At 54.9% G+C, this 13,834-nt stretch overlaps 1 protein-coding gene and 2 non-coding genes across 4 annotated transcripts; all 3 read left to right on the forward strand.

Moving 5' to 3' along the window:
- Positions 1-971: 971 nt before the first annotated feature.
- LOC105467881 (caspase-14-like) lies at positions 972-6,835 on the forward strand. Of its 2 annotated transcripts, XM_011717688.3 has the most exons (12): positions 972-1,257; positions 1,347-1,487; positions 1,616-1,811; positions 1,907-1,995; positions 2,832-2,942; positions 3,080-3,247; positions 4,123-4,345; positions 4,662-4,778; positions 4,937-5,029; positions 5,182-5,256; positions 5,794-5,897; positions 6,557-6,835. In XM_011717688.3, the coding sequence occupies exons 1-12, from the start codon at positions 1,183-1,185 to the stop codon at positions 6,668-6,670; spliced, it is 1,506 nt and encodes a 501-aa protein (XP_011715990.2). In that variant the 5' UTR covers positions 972-1,182; the 3' UTR covers positions 6,671-6,835. The 2 variants fall into 2 exon arrangements, with proteins under 2 accessions (XP_011715990.2, XP_011715991.2); XM_011717689.3 differs by lacking the exon at positions 4,937-5,029.
- Positions 6,836-7,537: 702 nt separating this feature from the next.
- On the forward strand, positions 7,538-7,610 carry TRNAR-CCG (transfer RNA arginine (anticodon CCG)). The gene has a single exon. It is a non-coding gene; the product is annotated as a tRNA-Arg (tRNA).
- A 2,059-nt stretch (positions 7,611-9,669) lies between these two features.
- On the forward strand, positions 9,670-9,742 carry TRNAR-CCU (transfer RNA arginine (anticodon CCU)). Its single transcript has one exon. It is a non-coding gene; the product is annotated as a tRNA-Arg (tRNA).
- The last annotated feature ends 4,092 nt before the right edge of the window (positions 9,743-13,834 follow it).

Consider the following 13,834-nt stretch of genomic DNA (forward strand, 5'->3'; position numbering starts at 1 on the left):
TCTTTCGGTGTCTGGAATGTGGGGAAACCTGGAATATAAACCCTTTGCCCTGGCCTTGTGTCCTGGTGGCACATTCTGCTGCGCCGTCACCAAGGGGAGCCACATCCTTGGCGTCCAGTTTGGCTGGGCCCCAATGGGCAGCCGTGTCCCTTGGGACTCTTGTCCCCATGTGTCAGCCAGTGCCTGCCCTGCTCTGGGGGCACCATCTGTGCCCTAGCAGAACAGGGAGTTGAGCAGGACTCAGGGTCTTCACCAGGCCACTCCTCTCTCACAACTGTGAAAGGAAGAAGGGCCCAGAGATGCTGCTTGGTCAGTGGTGGGACCCTCTTGCTGCGCGTTGGGGATCCGGAACTCAAGGCTGCCCCAGACTGAGTCCCTTAGAGAAGGGGCTGACAGTGGGCCTGCCCTTCCCACCAGCCCCTGACATCCAACTTCTCCCTACCAGGAGCCCCAGGCCGGGGCCCACCACGAGCTGGTGGGTGTGTGGTCAGAACTAGTGATCACCCAGGCACGACCCCTCCTTCCACCCGTGCTGGTTCCATCTCTTTCACCTGCTGGTGGCCTCAGGGCCCTTGGCTGAGGGGAGGCGGGGGCCAGTACATGCTCTGGTCCCTTGGTAACAGGTGTGCATGTGGCAGCCCTCTCTGCCCCCAGGCCTTTCTCAGCCAACCTCCCATGCACACATCATCCTGCAGTGCCTGCCATGGTTTGCCGTAAGAAGCAAGAGAGGTCTCGCTGTGGACAGGACTGATTCCAGTTGGTAATTTTTACCTCTGGGGGCCTGGTGTTGTGTGCATGCGTGTGGTGGGTGGCCAGGACGGTACAAGGACTTCTTGGTGGTGGTGGCTGGCTCCAAAGGGAGACACTCGGGTGTAACGAGATCAGATAAGCACGTAGGCCAGGAGCTAAGAATAGGATTGAGCACAGGTTCCTGGCTCAGGTACGGGCACATCAGTGCCAGCAAAGAAGTCACCGGCAGAAGCCAGAGAATGGAGCCTGAGCTGGGAGAGCGGGGCCAGGACCCAGGGTTCCAGGGAAGGGGCAGAGTCCAGCTCAGCTCATAAGCAGAGCTGATAGCAGTCATTAGGAGAGAGGGCAAGGGTTAGGACCCAGGGCACTGAAAGCCCAGGGCCAGGAGGCGAGCTTCGTGCTTGGTGCTTGGAGGAAGCCCCGCCTGGCCCTATGGCCTTTCTGGTGGCTGGGACCCTGCGGGTGGCCACGCAGATGGCAGACACTCGAGACAGCCTTGGGAGAAAGGTAGCAGGCGGCACCACCTGGCCCAGCTGCTCCTGCCTCCCAGCTGAGCCCCAGCCCAGCCCAGCCTAGCTCTGGCCTTACCTCCCCAGGGGAAGTACGATGTCCGGGGTCCAAAGGCAGCCCTGATGCTCATCAGCCCTGGGGTGGTGGCCGCTGCAGTCACTGCCCTGGAGGATGTGTTCCAGGCCCTGTGCTTTGAGAGCTGGGAGAGGAGGCAGGTCCCAGTCCAGGTGAGCCTCTGCCTCTTACCTCCACCCTCAGGCCCAGCACCGAGCCCTTCCCCACTGTCCCCTGACCCAGGTTCTCCTCCCGACCCCAAACCTCCCTGGACTCAAGCCAGTCTCACTTTTGCCCCTAGGGCTTCCTCGAGAAGCTGGCTTGGTTCCGGGAGCGGCTGGATGCCCACAGGCACCCTGTGGGGTGTGCCTTAGTGGCCTTGGTGGCCCCCAGAGGGCAGCTGAAGCAGCCACAGCAGTTGGTCCGGGAGCTGAGTGGCTGCGGGGCCCTGAGGGGCTGCCCCAAAGTCTTCCTGCTGCTCTCGAGTGGCCCTGGGTGTGAGTGAGCTGGCTCAGGATCCAGGGGCTGGGCAGGAACCCAGGAGCAGAGCCTCAGGCCTCACTCCAGGCCAACGCGCTGCTTCTCCACTCAGCTGCCCTGGAGTCCGGAGCCTTCCTTGCTGGCCTGAGAGAGCTCTGTGGCCGCTTTCCTCACTGGTCCCTGGTGCAGCTCCTGACGGAGGTGGGGACGCTGGAGGGGGAGGCCCAGGGAAGTGGGGCTGCTTCTGCTGTCTCTGCTGGTTCTGCTGTGTCCCCCTGAGTCAGTTACAGTTAGATTCATTCACGTGTATCCTCCCTCCAATTCATTCTACAAACCTTTATTGTCTACAGAAGTGGTATCAGCCCCCCACCCCCAACTCGGGACCCCCGACAACCCACTCAGGATGCCCTGACACTCCAGACTCCTCCCAACTCCATGCCTTGGCCCAAGCGGTTCCCTCTGCCTGCCATGCCCTCCTGTTGTCCCAGGAGCCCTGCACAGTCCTCTACAGGCTGCCAGCGATGCCCTTCCTTGCATCCATGCATGCACTTCAGACTGCCCCTTTTCACACCAGGCAGTGATTATCCGCCCTGTTAGATCACAGGACCCTGGAGGCTGGGACTAGGAATGATTCAAGTCTGGTCTCCAGGGCTGAAGGTCTCACTATGCAGTTGGGTGGCCCCTGGGCAGCCCTGGAGGTGAGGGGGCCCCAGCTGTCCTCCACAGATTGCCCAGCAGGGTAGTGCCCACCCCGTGAGCCTTCCCAGCAGGCCCTGCCCTACTCTAGGGAACATCCCCACCTCTATGCGCACTGATCCCGGGGGAGGGGTCAATGGTGTGGCCACTGTTCATTCGAGACCATCCACGCCCAGCTAAGTCCAGAACCTTGAGCCTGAACTGGAGCCTGGGTCTCGCTTGAGGCCATCCTGCCTGTCTGTCCTTTGCCGGCCTCCTCCTCTCTGCATTCTAGCAGGTGACCCTGAAGAGACTATAGAAGCCACAAGCCTGGCTGAGTCTTTTCTCGGCCCCATCCTCAGCTCTTCCGCAAGGTGACTGAAGAGTCCACAGGGGACACCTGCTGCCCTGTCCTTCGGAGCTCCTTGCGGGGGGCACTGTGCCTGGGAGGCGTGGAGCCCTGGAGGCCTGAGGTGAGGGGGACAGGGCAGGGGTCCAATCACATGGCCACAGTTTCCAGTGGGAAGAAGCTTAGGGAGACCCAGGCCGGGGAGGCCAGGAGCTGGAGTCCTCTCAGGCCACTTTAGATGCGTCTTAACCCTCTCTGCAGCTGGCCCCTGGTCCCAACACACAGTATGACCTGTCCAAGACCAGGGCTGCCCTCCTCCTGGCTGTGATCCAAGGCCGGCCTGGGGCCCAGCATGACGTGGAGGCGCTGGGGGGCCTATGCCGGGCCCTGGGCTTTGAGACCACCGTGAGAACGGACCCTACAGCCCAGGTGAGGGGAAACCGAGAACTTACGCTGGTGCTCTGAAGGAAGACCCCTCCCTAGGAACCTGGGGCCTCTCTCCTGGGCCTCTCTCCATCACTGGCAGGAAGTGCACCACACGTCTAGCCTCTGTCCTCCTACTGCCTGCGTCGGGCCTGTCACTTCCCTGCCTCTAGAAGCCTGGTCTCCAGGGTCTCCAAGGCCTCCCTCATTGGCTGGTTCTCCGCCCCCCCCACCCCCCCCAGCTTAAAGCTTTAGCTGCAAGTCTTGGTTTCCCTCTTGGCTCCCAGCAGCCCACTCCGCTCTCCTCACACCTCTCAACTTCTTGGTGCAGCTTCCCCACCAGGGCAGGAGGAGAACTGGCTCCAGGAAGCTGGGTCTCTATGTCAGCTCTAAAGAGGCCATGCCAAGGCCTTGCAGGAGGGAGTTAGAAAAGGGCTTCTGGTTGGGCGCAGTGGCTCATGCCTGTAATCCCAACACTTTGGGAGGCCGAGGCGGGTGGATCACTTGAGGTTAGGAGTTTGAGACCAGCCTGACCACCATGGTGAAACCTTGTCTCTACTATAAAGACAAAATTAGTAGGGCGTGGTGCTGCACGCCTGTAGTCCCAGCTACTCAGGAGGCTGAGGCAGGAGAATCGGGTGAACCTGGGAGGCGGATATAGCAGTGAGCCGAGATCGCCCCACTGCACTCCAGCCTGGGTGACAGAGCAAGACTCCATCTCAAAAAGAAAAAAAAGAGGGCTTCCTCCCTGGGTCTGTGAGTGGCAGGTGGTGGGAGGCCAGGTGGGTAGGATCTGGGAAACCTTCTCAGCCTGGCAGAGGGCAGCCAGGGGCTGGGGAGGTGGTGGCTTTGGCCCAGGCCTCAACATTGTTCCCACCCAGGCTTTCCAGGAGGAGCTGGCCCAGTTCCAGAAGCAACTGGACACCTGCAGGGGCCCTGTGAGCTGTGTCCTTGTGGCCCTGATGGCCCATGGGGGACCACAGGGTCAGCTGCTGGGGGCTGACAGACAAGAAGTACAGCCCGAGTCACTGATGCAGGAGCTGAGCCGCTGCCGGGTGCTGTGGGGCCGCCCCAAGGTCTTCCTGCTGCAGGCCTGCCGTGGGGGTGAGTGGCCCGGCCTCCTGCCCTCACTTCTCGGCCAGCCTTAGTCCCCAGGACTCACTGTCTACCTCCTCCAGTAAGCCTGGGTACCTGCCCTTCCCTGTCCCCTCTCCTGTCCTCTCCTAGAGGTCAAGTCCATGACCTTGAACCCTTAACTCTCAACACTTGTCATTCAGAGCTCTGAATGTCTCCAGTCTGGCAAGCCTGCCCTGGAGCTCTGGAGCTGGGTTCTCACCTTGACCTCACGTTCACACAAGACCCCTGAGCACCCCCAGGTATCCCCGGAGTGAGACTATCTGCCTCTCCCCACCCTCTTCAGGAAACAGGGATGCTGGTGTGGGGCCCACAGCTCTCCCCTGGTACTGGAGCTGGCTGCGGGCACCTCCATCTGTTCCCTCCCATGCAGATGTCCTACAGATCTACGCTGAGGCCCAAGGTGGGTTCTGCCTTCCTTCCAGGGCCTGGGTTTGGGCAGGGCTGGTGGTGGGGACTGTCCAGACAGCATCTCCAGGGCTCTAAGCTGGGGTATGGCTGCCACCTGCATCCTCTGTTTGCCAAGACAATGGGAAGAAAAAAATCTTCCTTAACTGCAAGGGCCTTTGGGAAATGGGAACTTCTTCCCCTGTTGGAGCCTGAAAAGAACGCTGGAGTCGGCAAGCTCAAATAGCTTTTCTGAGGTCACAGTTGGTAAGTGGCTGGGCCAAGCTTTGAACTTCCGTTTGTCTTTCCTGCCCTGCGCTCTTTCCACCTCCCTGGGCTGCCCTTAAGCCACAGATTGGGAGCTCCTGGAGCTGATGGAGTTCCACAATGTTGATCACTGGAATTGATTCCTCTTGCAGGCAGCTCCTGCAGGGGCGCCCCTCCAGGGAGGTCTGACCAAGCAGACATCCTGACGGTCTACTCAGCCGCGGAGGGTAAGGAGATGGGTCATCGGGAAGCCCGTGGTTACACAGGGCCCAACTTCCTGGCCTACGATCTAGAGTAGCCTTAGGGGCAGCTAGGGCTTAGGGTTGGGGCACAGAGATGCCAGCCCAGCTGTGGTCCAGCCATGTTCCCTACATGGGTTATGATGTGTAGTAACAGCAGTGATGGTGAGTGCTGTGAGGTGCCGCTGTGCCAACCACTGTGTGTGCAGGTTTCCTCTAGGCTGTGAATTCCACGAGGCCGGGGAGATCTGCCTGCCTGGAGGCACTGGTCAGTGTCTGGCACATAGTAGGTGCACAGTAAATGTGTGCTCAGTAGTCAATCTCTCCATAGGCTCACCTCTGCAAATATCTAGCAACAACTTGTTCCAGATGCAAGAAGTCCCTGCTCCCTGCCCTGTTCTCTTGCCTGATTCCTGGGTCCTGCCTGCTTGTACCCCACCTTCCACCAACAGTAGGACCCCTGGAATTGGAAGGCAGAGGGTTGGGGCCCTGGTCTGATGCTCTGGCCCTGGTCCCCTGACCTAGGCTATGTGGCCTATCGCGATGACAAGGGCTCAGATTTTATCCAGACACTGGTGGAGGTCCTCAGAGCCAACCCCGGGAGAGACCTGCTGGAGCTGCTGACTGAGGTGTGTTGGGGGGTTCCGGGGTGACAAGGGGCAAGGAGCTGGATTTGCCCTTCTCCCCAGCCCTTCTATTCTGATCACCTCCTATGAACTCCACTGGCAAAGGAGGGATCCTCTGCCCTCAATACTACAAGATAACCAAACACAGGATGCCCGACGCTGCACAGATGCCATCCATAGCAGTTCTTACTCACACGTACTGCAGTTGGGTGGGGAGGAGGACGCTGCATGCCATGCGGGGCCACCTGGGCTTGTGCTCAGAGCAGGGTGAACCTGCAGGGCCAGGGGGAAGCTGGCTTTGTAGTGACAAGAGAGTGAGATGCCCCCTGGTTCTCACAGGCAGATGTGGTTGGTTGGTTTGAGTATTTCCAAGGCCTGTCAGGGGGCTGAAGTCCATTAGGCTGAGGACCAGGTGGGGTGCAGCTGGTCTGCTGAGAGAGGACCTACGGGGTGGGAGCCTGTCCTGCTGGGTGGGGACATGTCCGGCCAGAGCAGAGGAATTCACCGTTAGTCCTCTGGAGCTCTGTGAGCCTCAGAGATGTCCCTCCCGGCAGCCCTTGAAATTTTAGGCCTTGCAATGCACCAGGCCAGGAGCTCTCCCTTGGGGCAGGGTGAGCCCCGGAGGGCTGTAACCCCAGGCACAGGCTGGGTGTGGTCCTCAGGTCAACAGGCGGATGTGTGAGCAGAACGTGCTGGGCCCCGACTGCGATGAACTCCGCAAGGCCTGCCTGGAGATCCGCAGCTCGCTCCGGCGCCGGCTCTGCCTCCAGCCCTGAGGGCGCCGCGGCCACCCGGGGGCTGCTGAGACGGTGGCAGAACTCCAGCGCCATTCTTGCCTCCATCCACCCCCCAACCCCCGGTTTCCACATCCGAGAGCGAAGCGTGGCAGCGTGGGGGTGGCCGTGCAATAAATATCTGCTGCGAACAGTGCCTGTTCTCAAAGACGTGTGAAATAAGTGAGATAATGTGTGTAAAGCACCTGGCACTGCATATGGACGCAATAGTGTCCATGGGAACTGAGCTGGGGCCTGTGCCCAGGTTCCGGGACTCGGGAACCCAACATGGGCTGGACTGGGCTGGGCTGGGTTGGCAGTTCGGTTATGGGAGCATCCAGGGGGAAGAAGGGTACCAGGAAGAGGACGCATATCCCTCTCCCAGCCATGTCCCTGTGCATGCGCGCCCCACCTCCACCCCGCGCTGCGCCATAGAAACGCAGGAGACACGGCCTCCGCTTTCCAGGCGGCCAGAATAAAGTCTGGGGCCAAAAGCCTTTGAAACACACCTTTGCAGGTTCACCGGTGATGGAGCAAGCACAGGGGCTGCGAAAGCAGCTTGCAGCCCCTGACCCAAAGCGGCGGGAGGCACATGGAGGAAAGAGCTCCCAAACGGCGTCTCGGAGGGGCCTGCGGCGGGGAGGGTGGGGTCGGGCGGGCTCGCCAGGGCTCGAACTCACAGCTCTGGGCCCACGGCGGCAGTTTCCGCCCAGCAGCCTCAGAGGTTGGGCGCGGTGGCCGAGCTCGCAGACTAGCCCACCGCGAGGCCCGGAAGGACGGGCCTCCCCCTTGCTCTAAGCATGCGTATTAAAGTCACAGCATAGGCTCTAGAAAGCTTTATGAGAAAAGCTGCGACAACTGTAGCCGCAGGGCCGCGTGGCCTAATGGATAAGGCGTCTGATTCCGGATCAGAAGATTGAGGGTTCGAGTCCCTTCGTGGTCGTTGCGAGGTTAACGTTTTCTTCTCCTGTCACTGCACCGTGGGCGACAAGTACACTGCACCCTCGAACTGAGTGAGCCTGTCAGTCGCCCCGGACCGCCCAAGGAACACTCGGACCTCGCCCTGCTCCTGCAGTCGCGCAACTGAGGACCTAGGGCCAGAATAGCAGAGAGGGCGACCCAGAGAGCTCCGGCAGGGCCCTGGGGGACTGCGGAGCTTGAAGCCAGAGAACGCGAGTCCTGGGAGCTGGATTGACTTCACAAACTAAAGCTCAAGTGATGGAAACCGTGACAGACGCGGGGCTGGGATTGCTTGCGGTGAGGAGTTGCCCCATGGGGTCAAAGGACATGTGTAGTTTTCTGTTTTGTTTTGTTTTGGAGACGGAGTTTCGCTCTCGTTGCCCAGGCTGGAGTGCAATGGCGTGATCTCCGCTCACTGAAACCTTCGCCTTCCGGGTTCAAGCGATTCTCCTGCCTCAGCCTTCCGAATAGCTGGGATCACAGGCATGCGCTATCACGCCCGGCTAATTTTTGTATTTTTAGTAGAGAGGGGGGGGTTTCTCCATGTTGGCCAGGCTGGTCTGGAACTCCTCAGGTGATCCGCCCGCCTCGGTCTCCCAAAGTGCTGGGATTACAGGCGTGAGCCACCGCGCCCAGCGACATGCGTAGTTTAATTGATTATTGTAATGAAAAACTCTGTATCCTCTATCAACTGATCACGGGGTAGCAAAGTAAAAAAGAAAACAATCATAAATACCGGTGATGAACCGGGCGCGGTGGCTCAACGCCTCTAATCCCCGCTTTTTGGGAGACCGACGCGCAGATCATGAGGTCAGGAGTTCGAGACCAGCCTGACTCACAAGATAAAACTCCGTCTCTACTAAAAATATAAAAATTAGTGGGACGTGGTGGCGCGCTCCTGCAGTCCCAGCTATTCAGGAGGCTGAGTCAGGAGAATCGCTTGAACCTGGGAGGCCGGAGGTTGCAGAGAGCCAAGATCTCGCTACTGCACTGTAGCCTGGGTGACAGGGCGAGACTCCGTCTCAAAATAGAAAATAAATAAAATAAACATTTCAATTTCAAAGAGTATCGCCAGGATTGAGTTAATATTTCACCCAGAAAAAAAAATGTTTACCAGCGGAACCCAAGTTTAGTCCGAGTGCTGAGCAGCGCCGCGTTGGGGTATCCTTCCACCGGGTGAAGGCTGCGGAGAGTCGCAGCTGCAGGTATGTCCTCCGGTCGGCAGACGCTAGTGACCTGGGGTCGTGCAGGGTGTCGCTTTCTCCTTTAACTTATTTTGAGTTTTCAGTGGTTTACGAAGGTATTTGTTTTTGGTAGAGACGGGGCGTTCACTATGTTGCCCAGGCTGGTCTCGAACTCCTGGACTGAAGCGTTTACTAGGTATTAAGGGAAAAGAACTTCATTAAAATATAGATTTTTTGAAAAGGAAAATAACACACATGTTGGGGCAGGAAAGTAAACACCCAACGTTGCGATCCTGAGATTAACACCGAGCCAGCTGGGGATGTAGCGGGCAAACTTTGGAGGGTCATTATTAAGAGGCTTCCGACCACTGGCCGGCACCGTTGGTGTAATGGATAATGCAGGGGAGGAGGACGGAGACCGACACTTCCGCAAGCGGCGGGCTCGGGATGAGGAGCGGGTTGCTGAGCAGGCATCGCGTGCCCCTTCCCATACACTCCATCCATCTCAAATGCATCTTTCACTACTAATTACCCCTAGACTTGGGTTCTCTTCTGAATGGAGACTAGGGCTCGTGAGGGAGTTGATCCAGGCACCTCTCGCACCCTAAGCGAAGATCATACCCCTAGACCAAAGAGCCGAGGCAGAAATCTGCTGTTCTGTGTCCTTCAGGTCTCTCTGCACGTGCGCGGTCTCTTTGGGGCACCGAGGATGCTCAGGAGCGGACGAGATCTGAACCAGAGCTTGGATTCCCGTGGAGGGGCGGGAGAAAGGCCAGGATAGGACAGGCAGGCTGTGGGGGAACCATCGCGGAGTGACTGAGAGACTGGTCTAAGACAAGCGCCATATTGTCATCGTCTGCCCCGGTGGCCTAATGGATAAGGCATTGGCCTCCTAAGCCAGGGATTGTGGGTTCGAGTCCCACCCGGGGTAAAAAGGGGATGAATTTTAGGTTCTTGAACGGGAAAAAGAACTGGAATTTCGTTATACTCCGGTGGAGTTGCGGAGTTCCGCGAGGTTTCCTAGACAAGCTGTAAATCAGAAACTCGTACCTGTTTTCAAATAAGACGAGCTATTTCAGGTTACAGGAGAAACAAGTTGGACGTTTTACAGGATTTTAAGTTCCATCCATTTAACTTGGTAGAAAGAAGTGATTGTTTCTTTTTCCAGGTTTGTTAATTCTATAATGGTTACATATATTTTTGAAATCCTTATTTTTTAGTAAACACACAATGATTCACAGATTAAATTACAGGACAACTGGTTTGTTTTAAAAATCATAAAACTGAGGCCAGGCGCGGTGGCTCACGCTTGTAATCCCAGGCTGTAATCTCCCTTTCAAAAAAAATCATAAACTGGATGGAGGTATAGATGAAACTACTTATCCATGAGTAGATAATGGGGGACATGAGGGGACATTGCACTATTTCCTCTCTTTTAATACATGTTTGAAATAGTCCATGGTATTCTTTTTTTAAATCCATGCAATATATGACGCCATCTTCAAGGTAAAAAATTCCCGAACTACAGGACATGGTGTAAAGTAAAATCAGAAGCTGCCCCGATGGGGACCACTGCTAGAATTTTGTCATAAATATGTATAAAAACATGGTTGGCTTTTGCCTTTAAAACCCGTAATAGGGCCGGGCGCAGTGGTTCACGCCTGTAATCCCAGCACTTTGGGAGGCTGAAGCCGGCGGATCACCATCACTAACCAGCCTGACCGACATGGTGAAACCCCGTCTCTACTAAAAATAGAAAAATTAGCCGGGCGTGGTGGCACGCGCCTGTAATCCCAGCTCCTCGGGAGACTGAGGCAGGAGAATCACTTGAACCCGGGAGGTGGAGGTTGCAGTGAGCGGAGATCGCGCCATTGTACTCCAGCCTGGGTGACAGAGTGAGACTCCGTCTCAAATAAATAAATAAAACCCATTATTGGGACTTTTCTGTTTTTCCAGCTCTGGCCTGGCTTCTCCCACTTCCCCACACATCCTGGACCCCATCATCCCCACCTCAATGGCGTTACCTTCCTCACCTCAATGGCATTACCTTCCACCATCATAGGCCACCTGCAGAGAATGGCCACCACAGAGCTCCTTAAGGAAGCTGAGGCTTCCGTGATGGATTTTTTCGGGAGGCCTTGTGAAAGGGAGTGTCCTGGCCTGGTGCGGTAGCTCACTCCTGTAATCCCAGCACTTTGTAAGGCCAAGGCGGGCGGATCACGAGGTCAGGAATTCGAGAGCAGCCTGGCCAATATGGTGAAAACTCATCTCTACTAAAAATATAAAAATTAGCGGGGTGTGGTGGCGCTTGCCTGTAGTCCCAGCTACTTGGGAGGCTGAGGCAGAAGAATCACTTGAACCTGGGAGGCAGAGGTTGCAGTGAGCCGAGATCATGCCACTGCACTCTAGTCTGGGCAACAGAGTGAGACTCCGGCTCAAAAAAAAAAAAAAAAAAAAAAAAAAAAAAAAAGAAAGAAAGAAAGAAAAAGAAAAAAGAAAGAAAGGGAGTCTCCTCTGGTCTTCTCAGTGGTGTGCGCATCATGCATGATAGATGCACTCCAATATTGCTTGGTGTCTTTAGGTTTCTTTCTCTACAGTTTGCCCGAGACGTTCTACCAGCCCAGTCTCATTAAACATAGGCCATCACTGAGGTCAATTTTCAGCCAACCAACCAAGAAACCTGGTAGGGCCACGGTCAGCTGCATGAGATAATATATTAACTATAGGCTCTTTGGAATGTGCACCCAGATGGATAAATTCACCAGATACAAAATCATATCCCATCCTCCTTATGATGTCTTAAAGTAGCAAAACTTGTTTTGTATCTGTTTTGTTTTGTCATGTATGCTGTTTTCTCCAAGGTCAGCCTTTGTCGTTCAAGATTGTCAATTTTGAGTCCAATCTGATGTCACCACTTCTTCCTAATCAGTACTGTTATTTTTCACACCAAAGATTTCCTAAGGCTGTGAATTCAATTTACATTGCCATTCTGCAACACGCCTAGTTAAATGACATGTTTGATTTTTAGCAATATCAGCCTTATGGCTTTAAGGTTATTGTATAGTTGCCATAAATTGTCCCTGGGTCTCTGAATATGACTTAGTCTAGAAGTTTAGACACCTGATCTTGTCATTTTCTTTCTGTAAGCTAACCAGTTCCTTCAGAAGACTTCTTTCCATGCCATGAACTAATGAAAGTCCATGTGGTCGCCTGTGCTGCAACAGTCAAGCACAGCAGCCACTGGTCCCCCACGGCACTTGCTTCAGTCTGTAACTCCTCATAATCAACCAGGTCACACGTTGCCTGATCATGATGCCCTTGTATACTGTGAATTACAGCATCTCATGTCCATTGGTAAGGACCTCAACACTGCATTCAAGCCAAAATTGTCCAAGTAGCAGTCAGAAAACAATCAGCTATGTTTTCTTGTTTGTTTGTTTTGTTTTTGTTTTTGTTTTTGTTTTGAGACGGGGTCTCTCTCAGTCACCCAGGCTGGAGTGCAGTGGTGTGATCACAGCTCACTGCAGCCTTGACCTCCCAGGTTCGAGTGATCCTCCCCAATCAGCCTTCTGAGTAGCTGGGACTGCAGGCACATGCTGCTCATTTTTTGTAGAGATGGGGTCTTGCTATGTTGCCCAGGCTGATCTCAAACTCCTGGGCTCAAGCAATCCTCCCACCTTGGCCTCCCAAAGTGCTGTTCTTATAGGCATGAGCCACCACACCTCTCATTAGCTATTTTCACAGAATATTTAATATGACAGTTATTAGATAGGTATAAATAATTGTTTTGGTTTTTGGAGACAGGGTCTCACTGTATTGCCCAGGCTGCAGTGGCACAATCATGGGTCACTGCACCCACAAATTCCTGGGCTTAAGTGGTGTTCCTGCCTTGACCTCCCTAAATGCTGGGATTACAGGCCTGAGCCATGGTACCTAGCCTAGAACCAGATTGTAAGGGTGAGATTCTAAATTTGACTCCCCTGATAACTGGCTGGCTGGCTGGCAATGAGGACCACTTCCCTGATGGAAAGTGAGAGTCCCTGGTGTGCTGTAGTGTGCAATTATGAGAATTTTTGCCAGGGTTACACTAGGGTGAAATAGAAGGGGAATTCCTCCTAAGGCAAATATTATGCAGAGAGGGTCCCAAATGCTCTGTGTACTGAATAGAACGTGTATGTAAATGTCATATATATGTAATTTTAATTTCTTTTTTCTTTTTTTTTTTTTTTCTTTTTTGAGATGGAGTCTTGCTCTGTCACCCAGGCTGGAGTGCAGTACCACGATCTCGGCTCATTGCAACCTCCGCCTTCCGGGTTCACGCCATTCTCCTGCCTCAGCCTCCCTAGTAGCTGGAACTACAGGTGCCCATCACCACGCCTGGTTAATTTTTTCTATTTTTTAGTAGAGACGGGGTTTCACCGTGTTAGCCAGACTGCTCTCGAACTCCTGACCTCGTGATCCGCCCGTCTTGGCCTCCCAAAGTGCTGGGATTACAGGCGTGAGCCACTGCGCCTGGCCAATTTCTTTTTATTATTATTATTTTGAGACAGAGTCTTACTGTGTTGTCCAGGCTGGAGTGCACAGGCGCGATCTCGGTTTACTGTAACCTCTAACTCCCAGGTTCAAGCGATTCTCCTGCCTCAGTCTCTGGAGTAGCTGGGACTATAGGCGCGCTACCAAACCTGGAGAAAATTTGTATTTTTTTTAAGGGCTGGGGTCTCACCATGTTGCCTAGGCTAGTCTCAAACTCCTGGGGTCAAAGTGAGGGGATTACAGGCATGGACCACGATGCTCGGCCCATTTTTTATGAACCAGAACTAAAGGGATCCCTATATATCCTGAGGCCAGTTGGTTGGTGGAGCGTTTTGTGTTTGCTTGCCCAACAAATCCCGATTTGGGAGGTATACGGAGTCACTTCCAACCTTTTCTTACTTACTTGACTTTCTTCCAAGTTTAATCGGTCCGACAAAACCTCCCACCCAATGTGGGGCTCGAACCCACGACCAGAGATTGTGTCTCATGC

This window comes from Macaca nemestrina, chromosome 18 (genome assembly GCF_043159975.1).
Source record: "Macaca nemestrina isolate mMacNem1 chromosome 18, mMacNem.hap1, whole genome shotgun sequence".
NCBI lineage: Eukaryota > Metazoa > Chordata > Mammalia > Primates > Cercopithecidae > Macaca > Macaca nemestrina.

Coding starts and splice junctions, on each gene's coding strand:
- LOC105467881 (XM_011717688.3), top strand. CDS start 1,183: ATGGCCTTTCTGGTGGCTGGGACCCTGCGGGTGGCCACGCAGATGGCA. Junction 1,812..1,906: donor GCTCTCGAGTGGCCCTGGGT/GTGAGTGAGCTG, acceptor TTCTCCACTCAG/CTGCCCTGGAGTCCGGAGCC. Junction 4,346..4,661: donor GCTGCAGGCCTGCCGTGGGG/GTGAGTGGCCCG, acceptor CACCCTCTTCAG/GAAACAGGGATGCTGGTGTG.